At 47.2% G+C, this 16,042-nt stretch overlaps 2 protein-coding genes across 2 annotated transcripts in view; both read left to right on the forward strand.

Moving 5' to 3' along the window:
* Positions 1-15,694, forward strand: part of LOC132104467 (perforin-1-like) — a 103,617-nt gene extending 87,923 nt beyond the window's left edge. The window contains exon 3 of the transcript XR_009423539.1: positions 15,649-15,694. The gene's annotated coding sequence lies outside the window, so the exon portion shown is untranslated. The remainder of the gene's footprint in view (positions 1-15,648) is intronic.
* Positions 13,666-15,694, forward strand: LOC132104466 (perforin-1-like). Its single transcript, XM_059509951.1, has 2 exons — positions 13,666-14,219; positions 14,363-15,694. Exons 1-2 carry the CDS (start codon positions 13,705-13,707, stop codon positions 15,567-15,569), a joined length of 1,722 nt encoding a protein of 573 aa, XP_059365934.1. The 5' UTR covers positions 13,666-13,704; the 3' UTR covers positions 15,570-15,694.
* Positions 15,695-16,042: the final 348 nt, after the last annotated feature.

The raw sequence follows: 16,042 nt of genomic DNA on the forward strand, positions 1-16,042 counted from the left end.
AGCATGAGAAGCTGCAATGGCTGCCACATACACTTTGAGCGTAGACGGGGATCTGCCCGCATCTAAACGCTCCTGTAGGAAGGAGAGTATCTCCGTCACGTCACATAAGTGAGGGTCTAGGTTCCGTGTCCCGCACCAGGTGGAGAACACTGACCATTTCTGCGCGTACAGGCGCCTGGTTGAGGGCGCTCTGGCTTCCGTAATGGTCTTTAACACTCCCTCAGGGAGGTTCCTGGGTACCCGTTGAGGGGCCATACATGAAGGGCCCAAAGTTCGGGGTGGGGATGCCAGAGCGCGCCCTTCAGCTGCGTGAGGAGATCTTTCCGCAGCGGTATTGGCCATGGGGCTGTACTGGACAGCTGCATCAGTTCGGAGAACCAAGGTTGGGTCGTCCAGAGTGGGGCTACTAGCAGCATAGCACATCTGCTCTTCCTGACCCGATCGATGACCTGCGGTAGCATCGCGACCGGTGGGAAGGCATAAAGCGGGCGTCTGGGCCAATCGAGGGCCAGCTCGTCCCTGCTCTTTGAAAAATATATTGGGCAATGAGCGTTGTCCTCTGAGGCGAAGAGGTCGACCTCTGCCCTGCCGAAGATGCTCCACATCAACTGAACCGTTTGTGGGTGAAGAGACCACTCCCCAGGGGGAACATTCGCCCTGGAAAGCATGTCCGGGCCCCGGTTCAGGATCCCAGGTACATGCGCTGCCTTTAGCGAGCGCAGATTGTAATGTGCCCATGTCAGAAGACGTTCGGTCAGGGTGTGCAAGGTTTCTGACCTGACACCACCCTGGCGATTTATGTAGGCCACCACTGACATGCTGTCTGATCTGACCAGAACGTGGTGGCCCTTTAAAAATGGGAGGAAAGCTTTCAGGGATAGTTCGACCGCTATCATCTCCAGACAGTTTATGTGTAACAGTCGCTCCGGGCTCGACCAGAGGCCGGAGGCAGACCTGCCCTCGTACAGGGCGCCCCAACCGAGGTTGGATGCATCTGTCGAGACTACTTTCCATTTCGAGACAGCACCCGTGCTTACGCCTAACTGATACCAGTTGGCTATTTTCCAAGGGGCCAGAGCTGTGATGCAGCCGTGGGTCACCCTGATGCGCGCGCGGCCGGAAATCCAGGCGCGCGCTGGAACACGGTCTCTCAGCCAGCGCTGTAGTGGGCGCATGCGCAGCAGGCCCAGTTTGAGAACCGCAGAGGCTGATGCCATCAGACCTAGCATTTCCTGAAATCGTTTGAGCCCTCAAAAGGGGGGCCCTTTAAGGCCTCTAGGACCGTAGACAGGTCCCAGGAAGGGATTGAAGGGGGTCGGGGAGGGTTCATCCGACGAGCTCCCTTAAGGAAACGAATGACCAGTTCGTTTTTTCCCAGTGATAGGCCGGCCACCGGAGCATGAGAAGCTGCAATGGCTGCCACATACACTTTGAGCGTAGACGGGGATCTGCCCGCATCTAAACGCTCCTGTAGGAAGGAGAGTATCTCCGTCACGTCACATAAGTGAGGGTCTAGGTTCCGTGTCCCGCACCAGGTGGAGAACACTGACCATTTCTGCGCGTACAGGCGCCTGGTTGAGGGCGCTCTGGCTTCCGTAATGGTCTTTAACACTCCCTCAGGGAGGTTCCTGGGTACCCGTTGAGGGGCCATACATGAAGGGCCCAAAGTTCGGGGTGGGGATGCCAGAGCGCGCCCTTCAGCTGCGTGAGGAGATCTTTCCGCAGCGGTATTGGCCATGGGGCTGTACTGGACAGCTGCATCAGTTCGGAGAACCAAGGTTGGGTCGTCCAGAGTGGGGCTACTAGCAGCATAGCACATCTGCTCTTCCTGACCCGATCGATGACCTGCGGTAGCATCGCGACCGGTGGGAAGGCATAAAGCGGGCGTCTGGGCCAATCGAGGGCCAGCTCGTCCCTGCTCTTTGAAAAATATATTGGGCAATGAGCGTTGTCCTCTGAGGCGAAGAGGTCGACCTCTGCCCTGCCGAAGATGCTCCACATCAACTGAACCGTTTGTGGGTGAAGAGACCACTCCCCAGGGGGAACATTCGCCCTGGAAAGCATGTCCGGGCCCCGGTTCAGGATGCCAGGTACATGCGCTGCCTTTAGCGAGCGCAGATTGTAATGTGCCCATGTCAGAAGACGTTCGGTCAGGGTGTGCAAGGTTTCTGACCTGACACCACCCTGGCGATTTATGTAGGCCACCACTGACATGCTGTCTGATCTGACCAGAACGTGGTGGCCCTTTAAAAATGGGAGGAAAGCTTTCAGGGATAGTTCGACCGCTATCATCTCCAGACAGTTTATGTGTAACAGTCGCTCCGGGCTCGACCAGAGGCCGGAGGCAGACCTGCCCTCGTACAGGGCGCCCCAACCGAGGTTGGATGCATCTGTCGAGACTACTTTCCATTTCGAGACAGCACCCGTGCTTACGCCTAACTGATACCAGTTGGCTATTTTCCAAGGGGCCAGAGCTGTGATGCAGCCGTGGGTCACCCTGATGCGCGCGCGGCCGGAAATCCAGGCGCGCGCTGGAACACGGTCTCTCAGCCAGCGCTGTAGTGGGCGAATGCGCAGCAGGCCCAGTTTGAGAACCGCAGAGGCTGATGCCATCAGACCTAGCATTTCCTGAAATCGTTTGAGCCCTCAAAAGGGGGGCCCTTTAAGGCCTCTAGGACCGTAGACAGGTCCCAGGAAGGGATTGAAGGGGGTCGGGAGGGTTCATCCGACGAGCTCCCTTAAGGAAACGAATGACCAGTTCGTTTTTTCCCAGTGATAGGCCGGCCACCGGAGCATGAGAAGCTGCAATGGCTGCCACATACACTTTGAGCGTAGACGGGGATCTGCCCGCATCTAAACGCTCCTGTAGGAAGGAGAGTATCTCCGTCACGTCACATAAGTGAGGGTCTAGGTTCCGTGTCCCGCACCAGGTGGAGAACACTGACCATTTCTGCGCGTACAGGCGCCTGGTTGAGGGCGCTCTGGCTTCCGTAATGGTCTTTAACACTCCCTCAGGGAGGTTCCTGGGTACCCGTTGAGGGGCCATACATGAAGGGCCCAAAGTTCGGGGTGGGGATGCCAGAGCGCGCCCTTCAGCTGCGTGAGGAGATCTTTCCGCAGCGGTATTGGCCATGGGGCTGTACTGGACAGCTGCATCAGTTCGGAGAACCAAGGTTGGGTCGTCCAGAGTGGGGCTACTAGCAGCATAGCACATCTGCTCTTCCTGACCCGATCGATGACCTGCGGTAGCATCGCGACCGGTGGGAAGGCATAAAGCGGGCGTCTGGGCCAATCGAGGGCCAGCTCGTCCCTGCTCTTTGAAAAATATATTGGGCAATGAGCGTTGTCCTCTGAGGCGAAGAGGTCGACCTCTGCCCTGCCGAAGATGCTCCACATCAACTGAACCGTTTGTGGGTGAAGAGACCACTCCCCAGGGGGAACATTCGCCCTGGAAAGCATGTCCGGGCCCCGGTTCAGGATGCCAGGTACATGCGCTGCCTTTAGCGAGCGCAGATTGTAATGTGCCCATGTCAGAAGACGTTCGGTCAGGGTGTGCAAGGTTTCTGACCTGACACCACCCTGGCGATTTATGTAGGCCACCACTGACATGCTGTCTGATCTGACCAGAACGTGGTGGCCCTTTAAAAATGGGAGGAAAGCTTTCAGGGATAGTTCGACCGCTATCATCTCCAGACAGTTTATGTGTAACAGTCGCTCCGGGCTCGACCAGAGGCCGGAGGCAGACCTGCCCTCGTACAGGGCGCCCCAACCGAGGTTGGATGCATCTGTCGAGACTACTTTCCATTTCGAGACAGCACCCGTGCTTACGCCTAACTGATACCAGTTGGCTATTTTCCAAGGGGCCAGAGCTGTGATGCAGCCGTGGGTCACCCTGATGCGCGCGCGGCCGGAAATCCAGGCGCGCGCTGGAACACGGTCTCTCAGCCAGCGCTGTAGTGGGCGCATGCGCAGCAGGCCCAGTTTGAGAACCGCAGAGGCTGATGCCATCAGACCTAGCATTTCCTGAAATCGTTTGAGCGGGTAAAGAGACCCGGCTTTGAACGACACGGCTAGATGCTGAATAGTGAGAGCGCGCTGTGACGTCAGACGCGCTGTACATGTCACAGAGTCTATGTCTATCCCCAAAAAGGAAATCCTCTGGCTGGGAGACAGAGCGCTCTTGACAGTGTTGATCGTGAGACCCAGGCATTCTAAATGGCTGAGGATCCAGGATCTGTGTGTCGTCAGTAGCTCCTCGGAATGGGCTAAAACTAGCCAGTCGTCGAGGTAGTTCAATACTCGCACTCCCCGCTTTCTCAGGTGTGCGAGAGCGGCATCCATGCACCGTGTAAACGTACGGGGCGCTACGGAGAGGCCGAATGGAAGAACCATGTACTGATAAGTCTGCCCCTCGAAGGCGAATCTCAAGAATGGCCTGTGATGGGGTGCTATTTGAATGTGAAAGTAAGCGTCTTTCAGATCCACTGAGAAAAACCAATCCCTCGGGCGAATTTGCGCGAGTATTTGTTTGGTAGTTAACATTTTGAACGATCGCGTCATAAGCGCTTTGTTCAAACGTCTGAGATCTAGGATGGGTCTGAGACCGCCATCCTTTTTTGGTACGAGGAAGTAGCGGCTGTAAAAGCCTGACTCGCGCTGCGCAGGGGGAACAGTTTCTATCGCCCCTTTTGCAAGAAGGTTTATCAGTTCGGCGCGAAGGACGTGTGTCATTTCGCTTTTCACTTTCGTTTCGACCACGGCGCGAAAGCGCGGCGGTCTGCGAGCGAACTGGAGCGAGTAACCTCGTTTTATTATATTCAAAACCCAATTTGATATGCCGGGGATGGCCTGCCATGCAGCGGCTCGTGCGTCTATGGGTTGAATGTGCTTCGGGCACTGGCCGCCTGTTATGAGGGGACCAGTAGCTCGAGTATGCTGTGCTTGTGACACTGTGGTGACAGCGCTTATTTGTAGGGTTGCGCACTGAGAAGTGGGCACGCGCGCTACATTTAGAGCACCTCCGGCGCGAGCGGGAAGGTGGGCATGAAAGGAGACCCGAGTGTGTCTTTGTGACACTTGGGGGAGTGTGTATACATGTAGGGGTGCGTACTGTGTAGTGGGCACACTGCCTACATAGAAAAAGCTCTTTTTGTGCTTTATTGAGGTCGCCGTGAAAACGGCGTTTGTGTGCAGGCGTGCGTGCATTGTAACAGGCTTGTTTACTGCAGTATAGACATCTCCAACCGCCTTTAGTGAGGGGATTGGAGGAAGCATGTGAGGTTTCTTGTGTGGTGGTCCGGCCGCAGCGGGACTTAACCACGGTCTTTTCAGCCCGAAGGTCAGGAGGGCTTCGGAGGCTCGGGGTTCAGCACAATCCTGGGCCGAGGTCCCCGTCTCTCTGGCGGTTTGCGGCTCGTAGAGCAAGAGCGGTGCTGGGTTTTGGTCGCTGGGCGAGACTGTAAGTCTGGCTGCGATGGCTTCGAGGTCTGAGGGGGCGGCGCATTTCTACGGCGTCCCGCAGCAGAGCTAGAGCGTTTCGGCAGGAAGTGTCTCATTGCCTGTGACGTTTTCTGAGCCTCAGTGAAGCGTTCAGCGAAACCCTTAACCGACTGGCCAAAGAGGCCGGAAGGCGAGATAGGAGAGTCAAGAAAGGCGGATTTGTCGGCGTCTTTCATCTCCGTGAGCGTGAGCCAGAGGTGTCGCTCTAAAACAGCGAGGCTTGCCATGCTTCGGCCGATCGCTTGTGCTGTGGTCTTTGTCGCACGCAGGGCTAGATCAGTAGCGCTGCGGAGATCTTTAAAGTCATAGGTATCTGGGGCAGACTCGTCCAGGTTACGGAGAAGTCTGGCCTGAAAAACCTGCAGCACAGCCATGGTGTGTAGAGCCGAAGCAGCTTGACCAGCGGAGGTGTAAGCTCGGCCAGCGAGAGCTGAGGTGGTGCGGCACGGCTTGGATGGATGCACAGGCTTCGACCGCCATCCTGCGGCTGAGGGCGGGCAGAGGTGTGCAGCAATAGCCTCCTCGAGAGGGGGGAGGCTCTCGTAACCGTGGTCTCGGGCGCCGTCGACAGAGGAGAGCGCTGACGAGACAGAAGTCTTCAAGCGTGCGGAGAATGGGGCTTTCCACGACTTCGTGAGTTCATTGTGAACTTCCGGGAAGAAGGGGGCGTTTCTTTGCGGAGGGGCCGAAGGGCGCCCCTGCAGGAACCATTCATCCAGCCTGCTTTTAGCGGGCTCGTCTGGAGGAGACCAGTCGAGCTGAAGGTCGCTGACAGCCCTTGTAAGCACGCGAGTAAGCTCCGCGTCGATATCAGCGCGTTGTCCGGTGCAGCTGGGTGCTGTAGAGGGGGGGGGGGGTCCGCAATGGAGCCCGACCATTCCTCACTACTGGACACGGCGAGAGAAAGGCTGTCGTGTCTGTCCTCTTCCGCCTCAGGCGCTCCAAAGGAGAAGGGGGCGCTGGTGAGCAGGGACTGGCGCTGCTCGCCCACGAAGAGGACAGGCGAAGGAGAGAGAGCGGGCGAGGCACGCGGGGAGTGTTCCGGCGTGAGCTCGCGTGTAGCAGTATGCTCAGGCATTCTCTGATCGCGGCGTTTCTTACGCGGCACTTGAGAGAGAAGAGGCAGAGCGGGTGGAGCATCGTGGCTGGTTCGAGCTAATCGAGCCCGCAGGGTCATTATAGCCATGTCGTCGCACTCAGGGCAGCCGCCCTTGGAGAGTGCGCTCTCAGCATGCTCGCGGCCCAGGCAGGAGACACAGATGATGTGGCGGTCCTCGCTGGGCAGAGGGCCTCGGCAGGAAGCGCAGGCCCGAGGCATTTGAAACAACGCCTCGAATTCTGGAGGAAAAAAGTGTGATTCAGCGGCAAACACTAGCTTTGTAAAGGATATAGTCACGCCGGATGGCGCAGCAGGAAGCGAGTGCTGAAGGCGGCGTCGAGATGAAGCACGAGCCGGCGTCCTCAGATCTGCGTTGCAGTGCTATCCCGCTGAGAGGCTTTTCGACGGCGTGTAGAGGCTTCTCCAGAGAAGACAGCGAAGTGCAGGTGAGATCGCTGAAGGAGATGAAATCTGATCCCTATGGTGAAGCGGTGGCTTATATAGTTCCAGCCACGCCTATTTTGGCGCGCTCTGACGTCCAATGGACGCGAAGCGCCCCCATTGGTTCGTTCCTCTCCGCCGCCTCACCATAGGTTGCTGCAGTTGCCGCAGCACAGCCAATAAGCGCGCGAGCCACTTCGCTTGGGTCTGCTGTGCTGCAGCACTGCGTTTTACATTATTTAAAAATTAAGGATAATTTTTGGCTTCATATTCTCGAGAAAAGGGGACCTTTTCCCATAGCGTAAGCTAGCTTACGCAGTACGAGAGTACTCTCGAAAGGGAACTCCTGGAGCAATTTTAGGGACAAGCGCTGTTGCAAATATCCACCTTAAAGTATGAACATAATTTATCCACACAAAGACCCACCCACACACACACATTAGTCAAAAATCTTGATGCATAAAAAACAAAAAAAAGCTTACAGGAAAGTGATCCTTTGGGTTTGCAGAGAGAGGCGGTAACCAGGTCATTGAAATTTAACTTCTGGCCACCCAGACTTGAACTTTCTGTAACACAAAGTTTACACATAATGTTTTTGTTAGTTGGTGTTTCCTACAATGACAAAATTAATTCTACACCTTATACTGTTGATATGTAATGCATGGTAGTGGACACTGCAGTTATCCTCATATATCCACTGTTATGATTATTAAATTGAAAAATGAATTTGGTAATTAAACCAAATGTTTCAATTCCATTACATTATTTGGATTAACGTTACACGTAAAAATAGATAACATTTTAAAAATATAACAGCAGGTTTTGAAACAATGACCAGCTTTGTTACAGTCAAGCATATCAGTTAAGAGTTTTAACTAAGACTCATTCTTATGGAACATGGTACCAATTATATTAAAAGTTCGAAATTATCGTTAAAATATAAGTGCAGTTATAATACATACATATTTTACGTAACGTTAGTCACAATACCTGCTTATGGTCTTCAGTGTCCATAATCTGCAGCGTAGATCCTAGATATGTATTGCAGAAATATTTAGCACAAGGGGGAAAGACACAATTAATAAAGATGTAATTTATCTGTGCTGCTAATGCTGTCTTCACGTGCTCTCGGAATAATCGTAAATATGAGTTTTGAAGGTAAAAATTGCACATGAATGTCCTCCCATTTTCAAACTTGAATGCAATGAGCTTGTAATCATGATTTAACTATGTCAAGACTAAAACATCAACCGCCAAGGTACTGTACTTTTTTCACAACTTGTAATGTGTTGTACAAGTCTAAAAACTGTTTAACAAACTTACTCCTTCAAACTCATCTTTCTTGATGCTGAAAAGCCTAGGGAAATTGACGTCGTCTTTTTTTTCGCAGCGTGCATTAACCCCATGACATTAAATAAGCCAATCAAAAGACTCTGGAGGTTTGTACAGCCCACTTGGAGCTGAAGTCCCACCCATTTGGAGCTGGCTTCGACCTCCGTTTATACCTATCTCCTGAAAGCTACCATTTCACACCAATGCAACGAGACTGTGCGATGTATAATCTTGATAGCACAACCACTCTTTGAACTTCTGTCCAACTTCCGACTTTTCTGACATTTTTTTGTAGCTGAATATATATCATTTGTTGTGTCTAAATATGAATGAGGATACGGTTATTGATAAATCTAATTGTTATTGACTGTTGATCTTATTATCATTAAGGGGGGCTTAGGATCATTTTGGGTCGGCTTCAGGCCGCCTAAAATAGGCCTAACGATGTCCCTTCTAACCACAAGGCCATGACTTCCCCACTAAGGTCACAACTTCCCCACTAAGCTATTGCGGGGCTGCCATGTGTATTAGTGTACAGCCCATTAGCATCGCCATCGTGGTAGCCACTAAACCTGCTTGCATTGCTAATACTCTATTAACACATTACCATTGCTTTAATCACTGTTACTGTTACAGCTGAGAGAGTGGAGAGCAGCACTGGAAACCTCCCAGGCTGATGCTCCTAACTCCAGGGTAAATATACAGTGCGCTGCTAACAGTCCCACCACCTCTACTCCGTGTGTTTCTCTGCACAGGCCCGGTGCACCCAGGACACCACTGACCTTGGGTGCATCCACAGCAGTGATGCGCGTAGTTTAGTGGGGAAGTTGATCCGAAATGAGCGGGTGCCTGCGGTCATCCGAGTCATCCAAAAATATTTTTTATGATATTCGGGTCGCAGTCGGTCAGGTCGTTTGAAATAAAGATGCCAATTAAACCTTTGTAATTTATATAGTACTAGACACAATTTTGAAATACATAGGCCTACACTTTATTGGCTGAATAATAGGCGCGAATAGAGTGACCACCTGTCCCGCTTTACGTTGTACTGTACAGCAATTTTACCCTGTGTCCGCCTCACGCAAACTGAGCATCTGTCCCACTTTTTCATTCGACCCTGCCTTATAAATACACTGATACGTCCATAGGCGTACTGTTAACTCATGTCCAATAGTTCGGAGGAGTGCAATAAAAGCGTTAGTCGATAGGCTAAGTAGTACGTCAATCAAACCGTTGACTGGTGCAAGAATGCCTCCTCAACAACTGTCAACAATCTCAAATTGGAGAGTGTGCGCGCTGTTCGGTCAGGTTAAGCAGCCATGGCCACGAAACGAGAAGATGCACTTTTAATAGCGAATGGACCACAACATACTCTTGGTTAAGACCTGTAGATGGCAAAACAGATTTGCATTTTATGCAAAAGCAGTTTTTCTGTGGGACATGGTTGAGAATACGACGTGAAGCAACATGGTGCATGTGAGTACCACAGAAAAAAAGCACATCATCAAGAAACATTCAAATCAGTGCAGTCGTTTTTCAATAAACCAAATGACCCACAGGCTGACAAAGTTTCGGCAGCAGAAGTGATGAGCATGTATCATGCCGTACATTATATACATTCATATCGCTCGACTGCAGTAACAAGTTAGCCCCAGTCATTTTTCCAGATTCTGAAATAGCTTAGGAAAAAGCTGTAGAAACTTTAGGGTAAGGTAGATATTTTGGGTGAGGTAGTGTCTTAATCTTTTAGTTGGTGGGTTTAAAATATAGACAATATATTACAGAAAGCTATATTCTTTCTATATTCAAACCAAAATAAATAGGCTACTCTGTGATTATGTAATCCATATGAAATGTGCATTTCTCTCTGGCGTCCATTCCGAGTCCGCATCGTCAACTTCATCTTAGCTGCGACACAGAAAAAACCAGCTTATTACTAAACAACTAAATGTCTCCTTGGTAATTTAGACACATGCATAATCATTACTTTACCGGTTCTTTGTGGCAAGCCTTATGTGTGCGGTCATAACGCTGAAGGCTATAGCCTATTTAAGTAATTAAATTAATATAAAGGGGCGACGCATTTACTACTTTAAAAAAATGCGGGCCAGGAAGCGGAGTCGGGTAAAATATTATCTTTTTCTTTTTTTGCGGTCCGAGTTGCGGGCGGGTTAGTTGAAAACATCGGTCGGGTGCAGGTTGTTTATATATTGACCCGCGCATCACTGATCCAAAGCGGAGGACGCGAGCCAGGCCCCGGGTGATGACTTCTCCCCCTCCGGTCTTCGAGATCGCATGTCAGCTGATCGAGCTGAATGGCACATTCTGGAACGCTGTTGCTGAGCCATGTTTCCGTGAACAAAAAAACACAACAGTCTCTTACAGTCCTTTGAATTGAACATAGTAATCGGATGTAGTTCAGTTTATTGTCCAAAGAGAGTACGTTAGCCTGTACGATGGTGGGTATAGCTGGGTTGTGTGGGTTAGCCATTAGCCTAGCCCAAATACCTCCGCGCTTACCTTTCTTCTTCTTCCTCTCATGCTGCTTGTGGCGCCTCTACAGTGGGCGAGATGCAGCAGTGGGGGGTCGGTGATAGTGAAGGCCTCCGTAGCAGAACGAGATCCCTCAGCTTTTTTGGCGTGCGCGGATTTTAACTCTAAAAAAGTGGTTCTGCCGACATCGAGCAAAACCTCATGACTTTAAAGACAGGTAGACGCGATGAAGATGTTCAAAAACACTGCGACTCACAAGACAAAAAACACAAAAACACCATTCTGACGGGAGAGTGAGGAGCCGATGCATGTGGACGCACCGCCATCTTGTTGTCTGGTCAACTTGGATCAAGTGTGCCTTTATAACATATAACATCACAGCCTTGACGTCATAAGTTTCTGTCAGAATTGTGCCGTCTGTGGATACCTTTGAAATAAATGAGAAGTACCATAAACTAAATCCTATCTTTCATTAAAAAAAAAAATTTTTTTTGTAAATTATTTTGTAAACCAAAATAAAAGTTTGATGGCAAACATGTTGAAGATTAGCCATTATGCTGCCAATTAATTAAATTGAATGATTTTATTTTCCACAAAAGCAGTTTATTCAGTGTACTGAAACCTATCCGTGTAACCATTATGTTCTTTTAGTTTAGTTTTTTGTTTTCATAAGTTTTCCAGCCACTGTTTAGTCGTCATGGTTATTCTTTTGATTGTCACAGGTATTAATCATTAGTTTCCTCACTTGCTCTGTATTTAAATTGCTGTAATTCACTATTCGTTTTTTTTGTCTGTCACACACTGCTGTGCCTGTTTGCCTTTGGTTTAATAAATTTAATTCTTATTTTTGTATCCAGTCTTGAGCCTTCTTTAGTCCTGTGTAACAATCCCCCATTGACATACATAAAAAACCTATGCTGTAAATTGTATTGTTTAGTTGTATAGTTTTATTCTTAAATAAAACATAACTAAAGTGTGTGTGTGTGTGTGTGTGTGTTTTATATATATATAATATTATTTGTGACAGAATTAATACTGAAACTGTTCAAGCATGCCCTGCTGTTTCTGAAATCAATCACTCTATTTTTAAATTAAGAAAGCACCAGTTTATTGGAACCCAGCATTTCAAGATGCTCTTGACAATTTGTTTGAAGTGTGTGTGTGTGTGTGTGTGTGTGTGTGTGTGTGAGTGTGTGCTTGTGTGTTTATATATATTATTTTCTTTGTGACAGAATTAATACTGAAACTGTTCAAGCATGCCCTGCTGTTTCTGAAATCAATCACTATATTTTTAAATTAAGAAAACACCAGTTTATTGGAACCCAGCATTTCAAGATGCTCTTGCCATTATATATATACATGTGTGTGTGTGTGTGTGTGTGTGTGTGTGTTTGTGTGTGTGTGTGTGTGTGTGTGTGTGTGCTTTTGTGTTTAAATATATTATTTTCTTTGTGACAGAATTAATACTGAAACTGTTCAAGCATGTCCTGCTGTTTCTGAAATCAATCTCTCAATTTTTAAATAGAATATCTTTTAGTATATATATATATATATATATCAGGCAGTCAGTAAGCAAGCTGAGGCTGAAAATAACAACCCCATGGCTCCAGGTAACTTCCTCATCACTGGAGAAATCAAGCAATGTCAGGAATGCTGCTCTTTATACTGAAGTAACAAACTGGACAGTGTTTGAAGTTTCATCCCTGCCTGCGGCAACCTTTTCAGGATTGTACTAGTATGATACTGTGATAATTAAAACCTTTGTAATCATCGGGAAGAAGGAGGCGGGAACCGGCAGACAATCAAATGAAACTTTAATAATAAAATAAACACAAAACAGCGCATCAGCCCCTCACGGACGACTGATGCGCACAAAATAAAAGCAAAACATAAAATAAAGCCGAGGCCTGGTCCTCTCTCGTCCTTCACTGTCGTCGCTCCAGTTTTATATCCTTCCATCTCCTCTGTGGGACTCGAGACCGGTGGTGGGTCGCAGGTGTCGCTGATTTCCCAATCACTCCACCGACCTTGCTCGTGTTCCCACATCCCTCGGCCCCGCCACACTCGTCACAGATACCCAGCTGCTTGTGCAGTACTGTCAAACCTTCAGGACACCAGTTTTCACTGGTGGACTGGTGGTCAGCAGAATTTTGTCCAAGAAAGAAATATTGTGGACAAGGTACAAGACTCTTGGTTACTGCCAGTAGTTTAATTTACTGTTTTCAACAGCCAGTGTCATACCTGGTACTTTCAAAGATGAAAATGTTAATCACTCATTTATTGCTTATGTCAAGGAATATTAAATACACATACTTTGTATCTACCCCCATTCACGTGTACCTTTCAAACCGAAACCAAAGTATCTTTTTATAAATGTTAGAGTCTTCAACTCCTTATTATAACTTTTCTGCTGCTTTGTAACCGTGCCATGCTTTTGGAGAGCTTATTGAAACATTCAAGACATATGCTTTGCTGTTCACAGAACATTATTTATAGAATTGCTCATCTTTGGCCCACTCAATGTGTTAAACACCAAAAGATTTATCATAGTCACGTGATGGCATATAATTTGCACTTCAAACCTTTGACACCCACCACCACAGTCATCATACAAAAAGACAGGTTAGAGAAACAACATATTTACTACTATTACATATTTATACATATTTATACTATTTTTTGCTTTAAAAATATTTGTTAAATGTTTAAAATAACAATTATGTAATTTGTAAAGACATTATTGTTTCAATTATAGAAAACTGAAGTTTCTGAATGATGTTAAATTTTACACCAATAATGAACTGACAGAAATATTGACCTTTTTTATCTCACTACAGATCATGGGGCAGTTCCAGATTTACCTAATTTTGTGGGCATTGCTTCTTATGACCATTTCTGGAGAGGATGACTTAGGTGCATCAAAAGAGTGTAAGGACGCTCCCTTTGTTCCCGGATACAATCTTGCTGGAGAAGGATTTGATGTTGTGACCATGGAGCGAAAAGGTTCTTATGTGATCAACACAGAAATATGGGATTTGGGGAATGGCACTTGTAAATTACGCAAAAACAGGTACATGAATGGAATTAAACAGAAGCTACCAGCAGCAGTTGTACACTGGAGGACCTTGCCAAAGTGTTCAATGAAAGTCTCCAGTCAGATCTTTGAATCAAGTGAAGCACTGGTCAATGATTCATCGTCAGCACTCTCAGTCAGCTGGAAAGTTGGTATAGACGTCAAGGCTGTTGGAGCTGCAGTTGGAAGCACTCATTCCAGGGAAGCAAAATTTGCAATGACAAAATCAAAAGAAGACAAATACAGTTTCACCAAACATGAAGTTGGGTGCAATTTTTACAGGTGAGAGCGTTTGGGACTTTTTTTATTCCTTCACTCATGGTGTTAAAAAGATAATTACTATGCAAAGAAATAAAACTATGAATTTTTAGCAAACTATTTATTTTATTACACTAAATTGAAATGTGTTTACTGTTTCTTTAAAGATATCGTGTAGCTGCAAAGCCTCCTCTTCACGAAGAGTTTCTTGAAGCAATCAAATCACTCCCCGCATCCTACGATCCAGACGCCTACCGCAACCTGATCACCACATATGGCACTCACTATACCACAAGTGTTAAGTTAGGAGGGCAAATGAAAGCCATAACCGCCATCAAATCCTGTCAGGCTGCAGTGAGTGGACTTACAGACACTGCGATAAAAGATTGTTTGGATGTGGAAGCCTCTGGGTCCTACAGTGTAGTAACTGTGAAGGTAGAATCACATTTTTGTAAGGAAAAGAAGAAGAAGATGGGCACAAATGAAAAGTTCAGCTCCATGTTCAGTGAGCGTCAGACAGATATTATTGGAGGAAACATCAATGGAGAAGATTTGCTTTTTTCTGGTTCATCACATCCAGATTCCCTTAAAAAATGGCTTGAGTCTTTGAAGAGTGTCCCTGACATTGTGCATTACTCTCTTAAACCCCTTCATTTCTTACTGAGTAACAAACATCCTGCAAGGAAAGGACTGAAGAAAGCTGTGGAAGAATACATAGTTCAAAATGCCCTCATGAAGGTTTGCTCTGAGCCTTGCAAGATTGGCAGGAAGTGCAGTGCAAGAGACCGATGTGCTTGTGTTTGTGAAAGTAGTCAAATTATAACGTCTAACTGTTGTCCACCTGCAAAAGGACTTGCCACCCTGAAAGTCTACAATCTCAGTGCCAAAGGTCTGTATGGAGATAAATTTACAGAAACAGATGGCACTGTAAGTGTTACATATGACCAACAAACCAAGCGCACTGAGACCATTAATGATAATGATAATCCACGTTGGTCAGAAACATTTGAGTATGGACCTATTAAGATAAGAATGGCCAATAAACTAACTTTTGAAGTATATGATGCAGACAACTACTGGAACAGCGATCTCCTTGGTTCATGCTCTTTTGATCTTAGAAGAGGAGTTGTGACTGATGCTTGTGTTTTTACATATGGCACCTTTTTTTTTACCTATGAAGTGAAATGTGCACCCAGTCTGCAGGGCCCACAGTGTAATGCTCACAAACCTTCTCCAATGGCTGCACATCTGGCTGATATTTTCAGCTCAAGAAATGGTGTTCTGGTTAAAGACCTGCCGAGGCTTGAATTAGCTCTCAATAACTCAGATAAGTTCAATTTCAAGAGCACTTATGGAAAGCTGATGATGTTGTGACCTGCATCTTGAATTCATCCTTTATGCCTGAGAAGTAGCCATAAACTTTACTTTCATCTGCTAGAAAAAAATACATCTGTAACCTTTGCTTACTTATTTTCCCATTACTGATATTTAAAAAAGAATGTTGTATTAGTTTTCTGTGTTATTGCATCAATAAAGCATTTTAAAGACATCTATGTGTTTACGTTTTGCTTTTTACTTACAAAATTCTAAATCAACTAACAGTGCTCTAACTACAGGCAGTGCTGCTTCTGTCCCGTTTTGGCACCATCATCACCACTTGAGCAAATTGTCACACTTTTAATTGGAATTTTTTTTCTTTCTTTTTTTTTTAACAGTCATATTTCATTTAAGGTAAAATTTACAGCTCATATCTGCATCTCTGTAAGTTACCTAAATGAAAACTGGAATATGTTAGTCACATATGAGTAGCACAGACATAGTTGTTTAGTACGGTTCCATTCAAACAG

Source organism: Carassius carassius, chromosome 25, assembly GCF_963082965.1.
Source record: "Carassius carassius chromosome 25, fCarCar2.1, whole genome shotgun sequence".
In the NCBI taxonomy this organism is placed as follows: domain Eukaryota; kingdom Metazoa; phylum Chordata; class Actinopteri; order Cypriniformes; family Cyprinidae; genus Carassius; species Carassius carassius.

Excerpts from the sequence above, each read along its gene's own strand:
- LOC132104466 (XM_059509951.1), top strand. The coding sequence starts at position 13,705 with ATGGGGCAGTTCCAGATTTACCTAATTTTGTGGGCATTGCTTCTTATG. Across the intron at positions 14,220-14,362 it reads GTTGGGTGCAATTTTTACAG|ATATCGTGTAGCTGCAAAGC; the intron begins GTGAGAGCGTTT and ends GTTTCTTTAAAG.